Source organism: Tympanuchus pallidicinctus, unplaced genomic scaffold, assembly GCF_026119805.1.
Source record: "Tympanuchus pallidicinctus isolate F22 unplaced genomic scaffold, pur_lepc_1.0 scaffold3, whole genome shotgun sequence".
Taxonomy (NCBI): domain Eukaryota; kingdom Metazoa; phylum Chordata; class Aves; order Galliformes; family Phasianidae; genus Tympanuchus; species Tympanuchus pallidicinctus.
Window position 1 is genome coordinate 59889886 of NW_026294747.1, and position 18910 is coordinate 59908795.

The 18910-nt window shown below is 60.6% G+C and overlaps 2 protein-coding genes across 2 annotated transcripts in view; both read right to left on the reverse strand.

Annotated features, from left to right (window-relative positions):
- Positions 1-13169, reverse strand: part of LOC128086442 (GTPase IMAP family member 4-like) — a 31512-nt gene extending 18343 nt beyond the window's left edge. Inside the window, exon 1 of the mRNA XM_052695117.1 lies at positions 12947-13169. Coding sequence (XP_052551077.1) covers positions 12947-13126 — 180 coding nt within the window. The 5' untranslated portion in view covers positions 13127-13169. The remainder of the gene's footprint in view (positions 1-12946) is intronic.
- Positions 1-16711, reverse strand: part of LOC128086404 (uncharacterized) — a 99281-nt gene extending 82570 nt beyond the window's left edge. The window contains exons 1-3 of the mRNA XM_052695026.1: positions 16329-16711; positions 15997-16048; positions 14475-14934 (exon numbers count right to left, since the gene is read on the reverse strand). Of these exons, the coding sequence (XP_052550986.1) occupies positions 14475-14934; positions 15997-16048; positions 16329-16508 (692 nt within the window). The 5' untranslated portion in view covers positions 16509-16711. The remainder of the gene's footprint in view (positions 1-14474; positions 14935-15996; positions 16049-16328) is intronic.
- Between the last annotated feature and the right edge of the window lie 2199 nt (positions 16712-18910).

An 18910-nucleotide genomic window follows, 5' to 3' on the forward strand; every position in this document is an offset into this window, starting at 1 on the left:
TATATTTATTATACTTTACAGTAATTATCCTTTAGTGCCTCCATAAGCCATGCTCAGGGATCTCCCCAAACCCCGCGCAGCGCGCAGCGGGCGACGTCGCGGCGGCACCGGGCGCTGCGCTCCGGCGAGTCGAAGGCGTCGGGCGCGTCCACCGCGTGCACGCCGTAAGCCCTCCACGAGCCGCTCCGCTGCTCGCTCCTAAGCGTCACCGCGGGAGCCCGGCCGGCTTTTATGGGGGTCGCGGGGTCGGAGCACGAAGGGCCGTTCGGGGGCAGCCCGGGGCGCAGAGTCATGGGGAGCAGCCGAGGGTTGGCTGTCGCTCCCCGGGGTGCGGCCGCCCCGCCGGCAGCCGGGCCGAAGGTGGCGCATTCCTTAAGTGCCTTTCCCGTCAATGCGACCGTTTCCCGTCAACGCGCTCGGTTCCCTCAGCGCCGTCCCGGGCAGCGGAGCCGCGCGGCACCGCCGCCCCGCCGAGCTCGAACGGACGCGCCGCCCCGCCGCCCCGCGCTCCCGCAGCGCCGCGTCCCCCAGCCGCGCTCCTCCGCGCCCCACGCCGGGGGCTCCGGGGTGGCCGGACGCTTCCCGACCCTCCGCGACGCGACGCGCTCCCCTGGGGGCTGCCGGCCCGACGGGGAGCGGGGCGCCGCCGGCACCGGGGCTACTCGCAGGGCTGCTCCGAGCCGGGGCGGCTCCTCGGTGCCCGCTCTCACCTGCCGCCGTTCGGCCCCGGCCGCAGCCGCGCAGCCGTCGCGGTTTCGAGTTTTTTCCTCGTTATTCCACATTCCCTGCGTCACGCAGCGATGGGAGTCAACGGGGCGACGCGGCGGCTCCGAAGAATGAGCTACAACTCCCAGAAAGGCACGGCGCTCCCACAACGCTTTATTTTGTGATTTCCATCTTCCAGGAGGAGGCGATGACAGCAGAACCCAAAGCTCACAGCAGCGCTCTCCTTTGCTGCCTGTGTGTCACAGCTGCTGCAGCATCGGCACGAGAACTTTGCGTTTTGGAAACTCTCGTTTGTTCAGTAGCTTCAATTCCAATTACATTTCACTACTACAATTAGAAAACTAAGTCCTTCTTTCCTTAGCTCATTGCCACCGCTTCCCTTGTCCGGATCCACCTCCCTTCCCTTCCCCTCCCCTACCCCCTTTTTGGCATGGACCCGTGGGTCTCGTCACGGTGATTAGATCTTAATTACGGCAAACACAACCAACACGACGACTCCCCTCGCCCCTCGCTCTGCCTGAGGGCGATGCTCACAGCCCTGTGCAGCACCTCATCAGCCTGCACATCCCGGTCCCGCCTCGGCGCTCTGTTGCTCACAGCACAGCACTGCTTCCCGCACGCCTTCACCAGCTCCCGCAGCGCTCCTCTGTCGGCCGCCTTCACGTATTCATCCAGCGAGCCGCCCCCCAGGTCTTCCTTCCTTGTGAACACCACCATCATGCGCTGCTTAGCGCCCTTCCCAAACAGCTTCTGCACGCTCTCCTGCACCTCGCGGTCCTCCCGCGTGTAACGGCCCAGCTGTGTCACCAGCAGCAGCACGCAGGGCTCCCGGGCAGCGAATCTGAGGCAGCGCTGGCGCTCCTCGGCCAAACGCTGCTCGTCCCACTGAGAGCCCCCGAAAATCGCCGGGGTGTCCATGACCACCACGCACCACTCGCCCCAATCCCGCCTGCCGTCTTTGCACGTGGTGGTGACGGGTTGGGACGCCAGCCGGGACTCGAAGCGCTCCTCGCCCAGCAACGTGTTGCCGGTGGCGCTGCGCCCCGCTCCGCTCCGCCCCAGCAGCACAACGCGCAGCTCCGGCCGCCGACCTGCGGGGACAGCGGGACACGGCTCGGACGGGACGGACAGCTTCTCCTCCAGGGACTGCCGACCCCACGCCGAGCTTCCATGGACCCCGTCCCGTTACAGACAACACCCTCAGAGCACGGACCCCGCGACCGGACAAGGAGACCGGGCCCCAAACCAGCAGGCACACAGGGCTCGTGGGCCGCATCCGCCCTCAGCCTCGATCTGTGCGGCTCTGAAAGCAGAGATGGGAGGCAGCCTCAGGACGCCCCCGAGGCCACGGCCTCCCACAGAGCCCACGCGAGCACGAGGCTGCACCAGGATGCGAACCCTCCGTGCTCCCCAGCACTCAGCCAGGAGCCCGATGGGCTGCAGCTGCCTGCATGCAGCTGTGAGTGGCTCACCTGTGCTGTGACGTCCTGCCATCGGGAGAGCGCTCACACTCACACGGGGAGCCTGGGAGGAGAGAGATTTTGAGTGACAGTGGCACAAAGCTGCCCTGCTTCTCTCCCTGTGCCAATGAAGGTGACACAGATGATCCCTGGGGACTCAGGTCAGTCCCACAGCCGCGTGTGCATAGACAAAGACAAGTGGCATCAAAGTTACCCATCTGCATTGACTTTGCCTTTGGAAAGAAATGTTGGCTGACCCTCATTCATGGAGGTCAGAACCCACTCCCTGAAAGCAGATTCTGCTGCCTCGGAATTTGTTCCGGCAGTGGCAGCAGAGCTGCAGCAACTCACCAAAGCAGCGCTGCGCTGTGTCCCAGCTCTGACTGCTGCACTCGTGCTGTTGCTGCTCTCGTCCCGCACAGCAGCGCCGGGGCTGGAAGCGCTGTGCAGCTCAGCAGCGCTTTTAGAGGCGGCGTCGGGAGGAGGGCAGTGCTGGGATCCCAGGTAGCGCTGCTCCACCATTGGCCACATCTGAGCTGCCCCAGTGCGGGGACACCGCCCGCTGTGCAAAGCCACATCCAGCCTGGACTCGAGCACTTTTCCTTAGACAAACGGACATTTGAAATATAAATATGCTCAGAGGAAAGAGAATTGGATAGTGTGTGTGATAGCAAGGTTCTGATTCAGTTTGCAGAAGCGGAAATTGAGCATCAGTTTCCTCACTGAGCATTGCTGCTACAGCAGGGCACTGTGGGCTCACGTCCTCCAGGATGACCAAAAGCCCCCAGAGCCCTTCTGTAGGGCTGCCTCTGTTTCTTTACATACACCCAGGACAGCCCCATCCCACGTGCAGAATGCAGCTCTTGCTCTCGGTCACCTCCATTCCGTTGGGCACTGCCTGGTCCTGCCATCACTAAGGCTCTCTCTGCCAGGCCTCTTCACCCCTGACTGAGTCAGCAGCTCCTGGCAGTGCAGTGCCATCCACAACCTTCCTCACTGCACCTCAGTGACAGTTTCCAGCCATGGAGAGAACACTGAAGAGAATCAGCCCTGACACGGAGCCCAGCGGAACCCCCCATGGCTGCCACCAGCACAGTGCCCCCCCGTCCCAGATCCCGGAGCCCCGGTCTTCCCCCACAGCACTGTGTGCGTGTGTAGCTGTGTGCTGAACGCTTCATCCTGACCATTCCTCCAGCAATGTGCTGCCCGTCCTGCTGCTGCCTCCGAGCTGCAGAGCGCCCACATCACCTGCACACGCCAGCTGAGGCCCAAGGGCCCACAGACGCCTTTCCCGTAAGCGCGCTCCGTTCCAGCAGTGCAGACAACACATCTCGCAGCAAAGGCTGCTGGAGAACCTCAGCTCTCGCACCGAGGGCAGCTCCCCTTCCACATCCCCGCCATCCTCCACAGCAGCCTGCATGCCCACAGCCACGGGCACCAGCCCTCCACATCCCATCCCCGCAGGCACAGCCGGCACTGGGCCTCGTCCCCACTGCACCGTGTGTGCGACCACCTCCTGCCAGCACTGCTCAGCACAGCAGAACCCAGGGCACAGACGGATGCTCCTCCACACAGCAATGCTCAGTGTTTATTGACAGCTCCTTCAGGCCCATCACCACACACCCTGCCTCACATCACCCCATACAGACAGCAGGAACGGCACAGCAGAGGAGGTCCCTGTTCTGGGACTGACCCCTGGCTGCCTACAGGAAGGTACAAAACTTTTCACGCAATGTCTGTGTGTCTTCCTCCAGCATTTCCTGTGTGTAACACGGAGCTCTGAGATTCTTCTCGACCATGGCATCAATCATGCTGATGAGATCTGCAACCTGCCGATCCCTCGCCTCCCCACTGGCTCTGTTGCTGAAAGCAATGCATCGATTTCCACACTTGTCTGCCATCACTTTGAGGTATGGTCTCTCTTCTATGAAAACACTGAGGTCTTCTGGATGCTTCAGCTCCTCTGCTCGGGTGAATAACAGGATTGTGTACTTGCGTGTTTTCTTGTGGAACATCTTGGTCACCCACTCAGCCACTTTCTCCTCTTCCTCTGTGATTCGTCCCAGCTGCATCACCAGGATGATGGCATGGACACCTTCACTGGTTTTCTGAAAGGCATTCTTAATCTTTTCAGCTGTTTTTTCATTGGTTTCCCTTGTATCAAATAGGCCAGGAGTGTCGATAACAAGAACTGGTCTTCCATTAACATGGTCCTTGACGTCCTTGCACTCTTGGGTTACCAAATGTGCTGACAACATGGAACGAAATGCCTCCTTCCCAAGGATGGTGTTCCCTGTCGCACTCTTGCCGGTCCCCGTCTTGCCCACCAGCAGGATCCTCAGCTCGGACTCTGTGGACCAAGCAGAGACGAGTGTGAGCCCCGCGGTGCCGGGACACCCCCTGCTGACCACGGAGTGCCGGCGCCACGAGGAAAGGTGTCCCCGAGCCACCGCTGTGCCCTGCGGGGACGGGACGGGGCACGGGCTGGAGCCGGCTGCCAGCAGGCACGCAGCGCTCGCTCGGCCCCGTCCGCCCTCAGCCTCGCTCTGTGAGCTCTCAGCGCTCAGAGATGGGAGGCAGCCTCAGGACGCCCCCGAGGCCACGGCCTCCCACAAAGCCCACATGAACTCCCCGTGCTTCCCAGCACTCAGCCAGGAGCCCGATGGGCTGCAGCTGCCTGCATGCGGAGCTGAGCGGCTCACCTTTGCTGTGACGTCCTGCCATCGGGACAATGCTCATAGAGGGAGCCTGAAAGGAGAGAGATTTTAAGTGAGAATAGCACAAACCTCCTGTGCTTCCCTCCCTGTGCTAATGAAAGTGATGCAAATGATCAGTGCACCATCCCTGGGACACATCACTGTGAGGACATACGAGCACATGGGCAGCTGCATGACAAGGACTGCAGCCCTGCAGTCCCCTGCCCAGGGCTGAGAATGGGGGCAATGCTGCTGGTGTGAGCATGGACTGCCACGAAAGGCCTTCTGCCCATCACACTCCTGCCATCCCCAGTTGTGAGCAGTGGGTGCAACCTCAGCACCCCGAGCCACAGCCTGCACTTTCAGTACTGCACTGCCTGGAGCTGAGAGCATTTATGGGAAATGCCTCTTTGTGGGGCTTCTGGCCCATGGCTCAGTCTGTACGGGGATGGCACCACAGTGGCAGCACTGCTGCCTGGGCATGGCCTGCAAAAGCTGGGAACCTGGAGCATCACTGCACTCCTCTTGGGGCCCTGAGAGCGGCAGGATCACAGAATGCCCTGAGTTGGAAGGCACTCCTGGCTTCCACACTGAACATTCCAAACCCATACCCTATGCCTGAGAACGGTGTTTCAGGGCTCCAGCAGCTCAGCCTGTGCCCACTTCCCAGGGGAGCTGCTCCATGCCCTCTGCCCTCGGGCGCAGCCTTTCCCTCACCCGCAAACAACACTCCTCTAACAGCTCCATGCTTTCCGATGGGGGCTGTTACTGTCAGAGTGGAGCTCAGTGCTGCTCCTTCTCAGCAGCCATAGGGCCATTAGGGGCTGTAAGGCCACGAGGAGGTGCAGCTGCAGTGAGCCCTCCCCTCAGCCTCCTCTGCTTTGGGCCCAATAAACACAGGGCCCTCAGCTCTCCTCACACCCCTTGCCCTGCAGACCCTTCCCCATCTCCGCAGCCATCCTTTGGATGCTCTCTCACAGCTCCGTGTCCTTCTCACACAGCAGCACCCAACCTGCACCCTGTGCTCGAGGTCAGGCTGCAGCACAGAGCAGACAGGACGGTCCCTGTCCTCGCCAGCACTGCTGGGCCTTCTGCTCCCCCAAAAGGGGAAGGGGCCCTTTTGGCTGCAGGACACTGCAGGCTCATGTCCACCGGGCCGTCCCACAGCCCCCAGAGCCCTTCTGTGCAGCTGTCAGCCACCCTCTGCTCCCCCAGTCCGTACTGAGAAGCCATGTCCAGCCACTGAAGGGAACACTGAACAGAACCAGCCCTGAAATGGAGCCCTTTGGAACCCCCAGGGACTGCCACCAGTGCGTGCCACCCGTGTCCCAACGCATGGGCCTGAGGCATCAGCCCAGCTTTCACCAATCTCACGGGGTCTGTGCCTGTCTGTGTGCTGGGTGCTTTGTCTGCAATGTTCTGTGAGCAATGGTATGGAAGGAAATGGTATGGAACAGAAATACAAGCAAAAGGAGGGAGAGAGCACCTCAGCACTTGCATCATGGGCCGCTCCCCCTCCCCACCAAGGGCTTGCCTCATTCTTGCACTCAGGACCAGGGCTGATGGCCCCACAGGGACAGGGCTGCTCATTGGGCTGCCCACACAGCTCTTCTGCTGGCTGCTCTCAACAAGGGAGGCGCGAAGCCTCGCATCCACGCGCTGCTCAGCACTGCATCCGTGTGCCCCAGCATGAGGCTGTCAGCACTGGGCCTGGTCCTGACCACATCAAATGCGTAACCACCCCCTCCCAGCCCTGCCCAGCACAGCAGAACCCAGGGCATGCACAGGTGCTCAACCAGACAGCGGGGCTCAAGCACTTGTTGAGAGCTCCTTCGGGCACCACACTCCGTGCCCCACATGTACCGCGAAGGCGGGGAACGGCACGGCTGAGGAGGCTGTTTCCTCTCTGACTGAGCCCTTGCTTCCCACACGATGGTACCGACCTTCTCCAGCATTTCTCGCGTGTAACACGGAGCGTCACCATTCTGCTCTACCATGGCGTCAATCATGGCGATGAGCTCTGCAACCTGCCGATCCCTCGCCTCCCCAGTGGCTCTGTTGCTGAAACCGAGGTACCGATTTCCACACTTGGCTGCCAGCTCCTTGAGGCATCCGCTCCTTTCTATGAAGCTCTTCAGATCTTCGGGATGCTGCAGCTCCTCTGCTCGGGTGAATAACAGGATTGTGTACTTGTGTGCTTCAGTATGGGACATCTTGGACAGCCACTCAGCCTCTTCCAGTGTGATTGGGCCCAGCTGCATCACCAGGACGATGGCATGGACCCCTCCGGACAGGAACTGAAAGGCTTTCTTCTCAGCTGTTTTCAGGTTGTCTTCCATAGTGACATGAAAGCCAGGAGTGTCAACAACAACCAGTGACCGTCCAGCAGAGCAGCCTTTGACTTCCTTGCACTCTTGGGTTACTGACTGTGGTGACAGATAAGATTCAAATGCCTCCTTCCCAAGGATGGTGTTCCCTGTCGCACTCTTGCCACTCCCCGTCCTGCCCACCAGCAGGATCCTCAGCTCGGACTCTGTGGACCAAGCAGAGACGAGTGTGAGCCCCGCGGTGCCGGGACACCCCCTGCTGGCCACGGAGTGCCGGCGCCACGAGGAAAGGTGTCCCCGAGCCACCGCTGTGCCCTGCGGGGACGGGACGGGGCACGGGCTGGAGCCGGCTGCCAGCAGGCACGCAGCGCTCGCTCAGCTCTTCCTGGCCCTGTCCCCTCTCTCAGCTCTCCCACAGGAAACTGATCGTGCCCAGCAGGAAGCCAAGCCCAAACTGAAGGTTCTGAACAGAGGATCCTCTGCAAAAGGGACACAAAGCCCCACGCCTGCACTGAAATGCTCACAGCACGGCTCCCACCGCCACCTTCCCCACTCCGTGGAGAAGCAGCTGGGGACTGCGGCCAGTGCAGCAGCTCCTCTGGCTTTGGTGCCACACAGCCCACAGCGTCTCCTCACTGCCACAAGATCGGCTCCAGCTTCACCCCAGCGCCAACAACACGCTGTGGGCAGCCCAGCTCCCCCCCTGCAGTGGCCTCAGGCTCCATCGGGAGGAACGCGTGGCCCTGAGGCTGCCCAGGAATGTCCGTCTCTAGCATTGCTCAGAGGGCTGCACGCAGTGCTCCTCCAAAAGCAGGAACAGAAAGTGAAGGCGATCTGACAGCAACCTGAGTCCCAGCACTGGGTGGAGTAAGCAAAAGCCCAGGCTGAACTGCTCCACTTCCGAGAATTCAGGCGCTCAGCAGAAAATGCAGCAGCGTTTGTGCAGGGTTGTTTTTTCCGCCCCTCCCTGCCCTGCGCGGCTTCAGTGAGGCACGGCTTCCGTGCAACAGCCGCAGAGACAGCAAGGCTTGCCGTATGGCTTTCCCCCTGCGCTGTGTCTCAGGCTGTACCCACCGCACACCGCTGTGCCGCCCGCCCTCAGCCGTGCTCTGTGCGGTTCCCAGAGCGGGGAGATGGGAGGCAGCCTCAGGAGATGCAACAGCGCGCAGGGGGGGAGCAGCTTACCTGTACTGTGACGTCCTGCCATCGGGAGAGCGCTCACACTCACACGGGGAGCCTGGGAGGAGAGAGATTTTGAGTGAGAGGGGCACAAACCTGCCCTGCTTCCCTCCCTGTGCCAATGAAGGTGACACAGATGATCTCTGGGGACTCAGGTCAGTCCCACAGCCGCGTGTGCATGGAGAAAGCCAAGTGGCATCAAAGTTACCCATCTGCATTGACTTTGCCTTTGGAAAGAAATGTTGGCTGACCCTCATTCATGGAGGTCAGAACCCACTCCCTGAAAGCAGATTCTGCTGCCTCGGAATTTGTTCCGGCAGTGGCAGCAGAGCTGCAGCAACTCACCAAAGCAGCGCTGCGCTGTGTCCCAGCTCTGACTGCTGCACTCGTGCTGTTGCTGCTCTCGTCCCGCACAGCAGCGCCGGGGCTGGAAGCGCTGTGCAGCTCAGCAGCGCTTTTAGAGGCGGCGTCGGGAGGAGGGCAGTGCTGGGATCCCAGGTAGCGCTGCTCCACCATTGGCCACATCTGAGCTGCCCCAGTGCGGGGACACCGCCCGCTGTGCAAAGCCACATCCAGCCTGGACTCGGGCGCTGCCAGGGATGGGGCATCAGCAGCTCTTCCGGGAAACTTATTTATGGCCTCACCACTCTTGTCTTGAGGAATTCCTTCACGACACCTTCTCTGAAACTGCTCCATTTACGTCAGCCATTCTCCTTTGTCCTATTGGTTCACTCTCAGTGAACAGAAGCACAGCTGTGCCGTGCAGTGCTGCAGCCCTGGCACAAGGACCCAGAGGCTGTGGGGTTTTCTCCTAGTGCACATTCAGCCCTCACACATGAGGCTGTGCCACCTGTTCTGCGTGTCCCTGTGGAGGCAGGGGAGACCAAATCCCAGCATCCCCAAACCACAGCTCACTTGGGGCCTCAGGCACCTCTGCAGACCACCCACTCTAACAGCCCCATGCCCTTCGCACGCAGCAGCACCCCATGCTCGAGGTCAGGCTGCAGCACAGAGCAGAGGGCACAGTCCCTTCCCTCACCAGCACTGCTGGGCTGCTGCACCCAGCGGATGGGGCTCTTTTGGCTGCAGGGCCATTCTAATGGCTCACATGCACCGGGCCGTCCCACAGCCCCCAGAGCCCTTCTGTGCGGCTGCTGTCCGACCTCTGCTCCTCCTCCCCCCATACTGGGAACCCAAACCCAGTCACTGAAGGGAACACTGGAGAGAATCAGCCCTGAGATGGAGCCCTGTGGAGCCCCCAGTGACTGCCACCAGCACATCTCCCCCCGTGTCTCAACACGGCCAGCCCAGCATTCACCCATCACACCGTGCCCGTGTCCAGCTGTGTGCCAGGCGTTGTGCCTGCAGGTTCCTGGGAGCAATGCTATGGAGGCACTGCAGGAGCCGAAACAGCTCTGCATCCAACCGGCTGGATCCCCACGAGCAGCTCAGTGGGTGACTGCTGGACCTGCACACCGAGTTCCCAGGACAGGTTTTGCCCCTCACCAGCCCGCGTTGGCTGCTGACAATGACTGCGTTGTCTCTCAGCTCTGTGTGCAGCTGAGGGCAGCGGTCCCGGGGCTGCAGAGACCCCGCACAAGGGGAACCCCCCCACCCCCGGCCGTCCCTTTGCCTGCTGCACGGGGCTGGACGGGGCCCAGAGGGGCCGTGTGGTTCCTGCTCAGCGTGTGACTTTCGGGAATGGGAGCGGCTCAGCCCCGGCTTTGGTTCACCCGAGGGCAGCAGGAGCAGCAGGAATGCTTTCACTTTCAGTTGTCACACAGCCCAGAGCTCAGCGCCCTGCGCTCCCTTGGGGGCTCGAGTTCCCCCTGACGGCGACAAAGAACAACAGCTGCACTTTCTCCTCCCTTTTCCAGAGGCCCCTCGTGGGGATGGGCTCTGTCCCGGCTGTGATTCCCGCTGGTTTCAGAACAGTGCTGATGCTGCTGACGGCGCCCTGGACCGCTGGGAGCAGCAGGAAGTAATGCTGCATGCAGAGCGCTAATTAAAACACAAACATTACACTAATTACCGTAATTATCCTTTAGTGCCTCCATAAGCCATGCTCAGGGATCTCCCCAAACCCTGCGCCCACCCCGCGCAGTGCGCAGCGGGCGACGTCGCGGCGGCACCGGGCGCTGCGCTCCGGCGAGTCGAAGGCGTCGGGCGCGTCCACCGCGTGCACGCCGTAAGCCCTCCACGAGCCGCTCCGCCGCTCGCTCCTCCGCGCCACCGCACGCGTGGGGTGAATCGCGGGGAGCAGCCGGGGGTTGGCTGTCGCTCCCCGGGGTGCGGCCGCCCCGCCGGCAGCCGGGCCGAAGATGGCGCATTCCTTAAGTGCCTTTCCCGTCAACGCTCCCGTTTCCCGTCAACGCGCTCGGTTCCCTCAGCGGCGCCCCTGGCAGCGGAGCCGCGCGGTACCGCCGCCCCGCCGAGCTCGAACGGACGCGCCGCCCCGTCGCCCCGCGCTCCCGCAGCGCCGCGTCCCCCAGCCGAGCTCCTCCGCGCCGCGCGGCCCCGGGGGTCGCCACCCGCTCTGCCGGCCCCGCTCTCGCCCAGCACCCGGGCCGAGCTCCCGGGGGCTCCGGGGTGGCCGGACGCTTCCCGACCCGCCGCGACGCGACGCGCTCCCCTGGGGGCTGCCGGCCCGACGGGGAGCGGCGCGCCGCCGGCACCGGGGCTGCTCGCAGGGCTGCTCCGAGCCGGGGCGGCTCCTCGGTGCCCGCTCTCACCCGGCGCCGTTCGGCCCCGGCCGCAGCCGCGCAGCCGTCGCGGTTTCGAGTTTTTTCCTCGTGATTCCACATTCCCTGCGTCACGCAGCGATGGGAGTCAACGGGGCGACGCGGCGGCTCTGAAGAATGAGCTACAGCTCCCAGAAAGGCACGGCGCTCCCACAACGCTTTATTTTGTGATTTCCATCTTCCAGGAGGAGGCGATGACAGCAGAACACAAAGCTCACAGCAGCGCTCTCCTTTGCTGCCTGTGTGTCACAGCTGCTGCAGCATCGGCACGAGAGCTTTGCGTTTTGGAAACTCTCGTTTGTTCAGTAGCTTCAATTCCAATTACATTTCACTACTACAATTAGAAAACTAAGTCCTTCTTTCCTTAGCTCATTGCCACCGCTTCCCTTGTCTGGATCCATCTTCGTTCCCTTCCCCTCCCCTACCCCCTTTTTGGCATGGACCCGTGGGTCTCGTCACGGTGATTAGATCTTAATTACGGCAAACACAACCAACACGACGACTCCCCTCGCCCCTCGCTCTGCCTGACGGCGATGCTCACAGCCCTGTGCAGCACCTCATCAGCTTGCACATCCCGGTCCCGCCTCGGCGCTCTGTTGCTCACAGCACAGCACTGCTTCCCGCACGCCTTCACCAGCTCCCGCAGCGCTCCTCTGTCGGCCGCCTTCACGTATTCATCCAGCGAGCCGCCCCCAAGTCTTCCTTCCTTGTGAACACCACCATCATGCGCTGCTTAGCGCCCTTCCCAAACAGCTTCTGCACGCTCTCCTGCACCTCGCGGTCCTCCCGCGTGTAACGGCCCAGCTGTGTCACCAGCAGCAGCACGCAGGGCTCCCGGGCAGCGAATCTGAGGCAGCGCTGGCGCTCCTCGGCCAAACGCTGCTCGTCCCACTGAGAGCCCCCGAAAATCGCCGGGGTGTCCATGACCACCACGCACCACTCGCCCCAATCCCGCCTGCCTTCTTTGCACGTGGTGGTGACGGGTTGGGACGCCAGCCGGGACTCGAAGCGCTCCTCGCCCAGCAACGTGTTGCCGGTGGCGCTGCGCCCCGCTCCGCTCCGCCCCAGCAGCACAACGCGCAGCTCCGGCCGCCGACCTGCGGGGACAGCGGGACACGGCTCGGACGGGACGGACAGCTTCTCCTCCAGGTACTGCCGACCCCACGCCGAGCTTCCATGGACCCCGTCCCGTTACAGACAACACGCTCAGAGCACGGACCCCGCGACCGGACAAGGAGACCGGGCCCCAAACCAGCAGGCACACAGGGCTCGTGGGCCGCATCCGCCCTCAGCCTCGATCTGTGCGGCTCTGAAAGCAGAGATGGGAGGCAGCCTCAGGACGCCCCCGAGGCCACGGCCTCCCACAGAGCCCACGCGAGCACGAGGCTGCACCAGGATGCGAACCCCCCGTGCTCCCCAGCACTCAGCCAGGAGCCCGATGGGCTGCAGCTGCGTGCATGCAGCTGTGAGTGGCTCACCTGTGCTGTGACGTCCTGCCATCGGGAGAGCGCTCACACTCACACGGGGAGCCTGGGAGGAGAGAGATTTTGAGTGAGAGGGGCACAAACCTGCCCTGCTTCCCTCCCTGTGCCAATGAAGGTGACACAGATGATCTCTGGGGACTCAGGTCAGTCCCACAGCCGCGTGTGCATGGAGAAAGCCAAGTGGCATCAAAGTTACCCATCTGCATTGACTTTGCCTTTGGAAAGAAATGTTGGCTGACCCTCATTCATGGAGGTCAGAACCCACTCCCTGAAAGCAGATTCTGCTGCCTCGGAATTTGTTCCGGCAGTGGCAGCAGAGCTGCAGCAACTCACCAAAGCAGCGCTGCGCTGTGTCCCAGCTCTGACTGCTGCACTCGTGCTGTTGCTGCTCTCGTCCCGCACAGCAGCGCCGGGGCTGGAAGCGCTGTGCAGCTCAGCAGCGCTTTTAGAGGCGGCGTCGGGAGGAGGGCAGTGCTGGGATCCCAGGTAGCGCTGCTCCACCATTGGCCACATCTGAGCTGCCCCAGTGCGGGGACACCGCCCGCTGTGCAAAGCCACATCCAGCCTGGACTCGAGCACTTTTCCTTAGACAAACACACATTTGAAATATAAATATGCTCAGAGGAAAGAGAATTGGATAGTGTGTGTGATAGCAAGGTTCTGATTCAGTTTGCAGAAGCGGAAATTGAGCATCAGTTTCCTCACTGAGCATTGCTGCTACAGCAGGGCACTCTGGGCTCACGTCCACCAGGATGACCAAAAGCCCGCAGAGCCCTTCTGTAGGGCTGCCTCTGTTTCTTTACATACACCCAGGACAGCCCCATCCCACGTGCAGAATGCAGCTCTTGCTCTCGGTCACCTCCATTCCGTTGGGCACTGCCTGGCCCTGCCATCACTAAGGCTCTCTCTTCACCCCTGACAGAGTCAGCAGCTCCTGGCAGTGCAGTGCCATCCACAACCTTCCTCACTGCACCTCAGTGACAGTTTCCAGCCATGGAGAGAACACTGAAGAGAATCAGCCCTGACACGGAGCCCAGCGGAACCCCCCATGGCTGCCACCAGCACAGTGCCCCCCCGTCCCAGATCCCGGAGCCCCGGTCTTCCCCCACAGCACTGTGTGCGTGTGTAGCTGTGTGCTGAACGCTTCATCCTGACCATTCCTCCAGCAATGTGCTGCCCGTCCTGCTGCTGCCTCCGAGCTGCAGAGCGCCCACATCACCTGCACACGCCAGCTGAGGCCCAAGGGCCCACAGACGCCTTTCCCGTAAGCGCGCTCCATTCCAGCAGTGCAGACAACACATCTCGCAGCAAAGGCTGCTGGAGAACCTCAGCTCTCGCACCGAGGGCAGCTCCCCTTCCACATCCCCGCCATCCTCCACAGCAGCCTGCATGCCCACAGCCACGGGCACCAGCCCTCCACATCCCATCCCCGCAGGCACAGCCGGCACTGGGCCTCGTCCCCACTGCACCGTGTGTGCGACCACCTCCTGCCAGCACTGCTCAGCACAGCAGAACCCAGGGCACAGACGGATGCTCCTCCACACAGCAATGCTCAGTGTTTATTGACAGCTCCTTCAGGCCCATCACCACACACCCTGCCTCACATCACCCCATACAGACAGCAGGAACGGCACAGCAGAGGAGGTCCCTGTTCTGGGACTGACCCCTGGCTGCCTACAGGATGGTACAAAACTTTTCACGGAATGTCCGTGTGTCTTCCTCCAGCATTTCTCGTGTGTAATGCGTAGCATCATGATTCTGCTTTACCATGGCATCAATCATGCTGATGAGCTCTGCAACCTGCCGATTCCTCGCCTCCCCAGTGGCTCTGTTGTTGAAACCAATGTACCGATTTCCACACTTGGCTGCCAGCTCCTTGAGGAATGGGCTCTCTTCTATGAAGCCCTTCAGGTCTTCTGGATGCTGCAGCTCCTCTGCTCGGGTGAATAAGAGGATTGTGTATTTATCTGCTTTCACATGGAACATCCTGGTCACCCACTCAGCCACTTCCTGCTCCTCCGGTGTGATTCGTCCCAGCTGCATCACCAGGACAATGGCATGGACACCTGCAGAGAAATCCTGAAACGCATTCTTAATCTTTTCAGCTGTTTTTTCATTGACTTCCTTAGTGTCAAAAAGGCCAGGAGTGTCAACAACAGTAATTGCTCTTCCAGCAAAATGGCCTTCGGTTTTCTGCGACTCTTTGGTTACCGACACTGCTGACACAGTGGAATGAAACTTGTTTGTCCCAAGGATGGTGTTCCCTGTCGCACTCTTGCCACTTCCTGTCTTCCCCACCAGGATGATGCTCAGCTGGGATCCTGTGGACCAAGCAGAGACGAGTGTGAGCCCCGCGGTGCCGGGACACCCCCTGCTGGCCACGGAGTGCCGGCGCCACGAGGAAAGGTGTCCCCGAGCCACCGCTGTGCCCTGCGGGGACGGGACGGGGCACGGGCTGGAGCCGGCTGCCAGCAGGCACGCAGCGCTCGCTCAGCTCTTCCTGGCCCTGTCCCCTCTCTCAGCTCTCCCACAGGAAAACTGATCGTGCCCAGCAGGAAGCCGAGCCCAAACTGAAGGTTCTGACCAAAGGATCCGCTGCAAAAGGGACACAACGCCCCACGGCTGCACTGAAATGCGCACAGCACGGCTCCCACCGCCACCTTCCCCACTCCGTGGAGAAGCAGCTGGGGACTGCGGCCAGTGCAGCAGCTCCTCTGGCTTTGGTGCCACACAGCCCACAGCGTCTCCTCACTGCCACAAGATCGGCTCCAGCTTCACCCCAGCGCCAACAACACGCTGTGGGCAGCCCAGCTCCCCCCCTGCAGTGGCCTCAGGCTCCATCGGGAGGAACGCGTGGCCCTGAGGCTGCCCAGGAATGTCCGTCTCTAGCATTGCTCAGAGGGCTGCACCCAGTGCTCCTCCAAAAGCAGGAACAGAAAGTGAAAGCGATCTGACAGCAACCTGAGTCCCAGCACTGCGTGGAGTAAGCAAAAGCCCAGGCTGAACTGCTCCACTTCCGAGAATTCAGGCGCTCAGCAGAAAATGCAGCAGCGTTTGTGCAGGGTTGTTTTTTCCGCCCCTCCCTGCCCTGCGCGGCTTCAGTGAGGCACGGCTTCCGTGCAACAGCCGCAGAGACAGCAAGGCTTGCCGTATGGCTTTCCCCCTGCGCTGTGTCTCAGGCTGTACCCACCGCACACCGCTGTGCCGCCCGCCCTCAGCCTCGCTCTGTGAGCTCTCAGCGCTCAGAGAGATGGGAGGCAGCCTCAGGACGCCCCCGAGGCCACGGCCTCCCACAAAGCCCACATGAACTCCCCGTGCTCCCCAGCACTCAGCCAGGAGCCCGATGGGCTGCAGCTGCCTGCATGCAGAGCTGAGCGGCTCACCTGTGCTGTGACGTCCTGCCATCGGGAGAGCGCTCACACTCACACGGGGAGCCTGGGAGGAGAGAGATGTTGAGTGAGAGGGGCACAAACCTGCCCTGCTTCCCTCCCTGTGCCAATGAAGGTGACACAGATGATCTCTGGGGACTCAGGTCAGTCCCACAACTGCGTGTGCATGGACAAAGCCATATGGCATCAAAATTACTCATCTGCATTGACTTTGTCTGCATCTTAAGAAAGGAATATGGACTGAAAATCAGAACCCACTCCCTGAAAGCAGATTCTGCCGCCTCGGAATTTGTTCCGGCAGTGGCAGCAGAGCTGCAGCAACTCACCAAAGCAGCGCTGCGCTGTGTCCCAGCTCTGACTGCTGCACTCGTGCTGTTGCTGCTCTCGTCCCACACAGCAGCGCCGGGGCTGGAAGCGCTGTGCAGCTCAGCAGCGCTTTTAGAGGCGGCGTCGGGAGGAGGGCAGTGCTGGGATCCCAGGTAGCGCTGCTCCACCATTGGCCACATCTGAGCTGCCCCAGTGCGGGGACACCGCCCGCTGTGCAAAGCCACATCCAGCCTGGACTCGGGCGCTGCCAGGGATGGGGCATCAGCAGCTCTTCCGGGAAACTCATTTATGGCCTCACCACCCTTGTCTTGAATAATTTCTTCATGATACCTAATCTAAACCTGCCCTCTTTTACATTCAAGCCATTCACCTTTGTCCTGTTGGTACATTCTCAGATAAAGGAATTGTTGTGCTGTGCAGTGCTGCAGCCCTGGCACGAGGACCCAGAAGCTGTGAGGTCTCCTCTTTTGAGACCTCTGTTGCCGCACACATGAGGCTGTGCCCCGTGCTCTGGGTGTCCCTGTGCAGGCAGGGCAGACCAAATCCCACATCCCCAAACCACAGCTCACCTCACCTGGGGCCACAGGCACCTCCGTGGTGATTGTGGGTCATGTTTGACAGGCCTTGCTCTGAGGCGCAGGGCTGTGCAGCTCCCTGCTGGCCAGGCCCTGGGGACTCATGGCTGGCTGTGGGGACGGTGGACCCACCTTGGTGACACAATGCTGCGAGGACACACAAGAGCATGGGCAGCTGCATGACAGGGACTGCAGCCCTGCAGACCCCTGCCCAGGGCTGAGCGTCAGAGCAAACCTCATGGTGCGTGGATGGATGCCCATGAAAAGCCCAGTGCCCATCACACTGCTGCCATCCCCGGCCCTGAGCAGTGGGGTGCAGCCCCAGCGCCCCGAGCCACAGCCTGCACTTTCCATATTGCACTGCCTGGAGCTGGGAGCATTTACAGGAAATGCCTCTTTGTGGGACCTTTGGACCACGGCTCACAGCCTGTACTGGGTGGCACCATGGTGGCAGCAGCATTGCTAAGGCACGGCCTGCCCAGGGTGTTGGCATGGAGCATCCCTGCATTCCTACTGGGTTCTATGAGAATATTGGGATCCCAGAATGTCCCAAGTTGGAAGGGGCCCCTGGCTCCGAGTTGGACATGCCAAACCCAAATCCTGTGTCAGAGAGCGGTGTTCCAGCGCTCTGAGCTCTGGCTGCTTGATGGGTTTCATGTCCAACACTGGACAGGAGGAGGGAGCAGGATCATCCCAATTGAGGGGTTCCTGAGAATCACAGAGGAGTTCACCCCTCCAGCAGCTGGGGCATAGTGCTGTACACTGATTTATTGGAGTTGAAGAGGATGAGGCAGAGATGTGCATGCTGTTGCATGGCTATGGCCTCTACCAACAGACAACAGTAGCTTCATATTCCCAAATGTTTACATGATGGACATCACCCGCCCCTATCTTTCTTGTAGGGACATCACAGCTTGCCGTATGCAATCCAATAGGTCACTGGAATTGATGAGTACTTCCTCCTCCAAGTGACTGAATGTCTCTCTCCAATTTACAGGAGGAGGAGGAGGTCTTTGATATATTTATACCCGACGTGAGATTGAGATACAACGGTTCAAATGCCGATCCAGCCAGTTTGTTATGAATCTTAATGAATCAGGGAGATGGGGAAGGGGAGGCCAGTGACTATTACGAATTAGGGCGATGGGAAAGGGAAGGAGGGAGATAGAAAAGATAGAAAAGAAGCAAGAGTGACGTAAAGAGGGGTTAGTCACCACCAAGCCCCAGCAGCGTCCTGTTGCACGCCGTTCCGATGGTCTGAGGCAAAAGTGCAGGGGAGAGCAGCAGCTCCTCCAATCTCGTATCCTCAAAGGGCATTTCTTTACCTCTTTTTACTGCAATTTAACCAGAGCATCTGCTAGGGTAAACTTGCCAGGTTCCCATCATTCAGCCGTTGCTATCAGAGGCGGTTCCCTCTCTCAGCTCGGTAGGATTTCTCCACCAGTGTCCCATGTCCCTGCATTGCACACTGCTTTCAGCCCAGCAGGGGTGGAACCCTCTGCGGGCTCTTCCAGCCCCCCCCAAACTCTTCCTGAGGGGATCTCTGGGTCCTATGGCTCTACTCTAGTGCAGCAACACTAGCAGCTGCTGCTATTCTTCACAGTTTCCTTACTATCCCTGTTCCCAATCAGTTTTTCCATATTGCTCACCTCTCTTCAGTCCTGACATCCCTGTTACACTCTGCTCATCTTTTCCTTCCTCACCCTGTGTCTTTCCCAGCCTTTTATTTACTTTCCAAACTCTCATCATTACATAATGATGGGCCCCTCACTGCAAGAAAGATATGGAGGCCCTGGAACGTGTTCAAAGGAGGGCAACAAAGCTGGTGAGGGGTCTGGAACACAGGGCTGATGAGGAGAGGCTGAAAGAGCTGGGAATGTTCAGCCTGGAGAAGAGGAGCTCAGGGGAGACCTCATTGCTCTCTATAACTTCCTGAAGGGAGGCTGTAGTGAGCTGGGGGTCGGCCTCTTCTCTCGTGTCATCAGTGATAGGAGCAGGGGGAATGG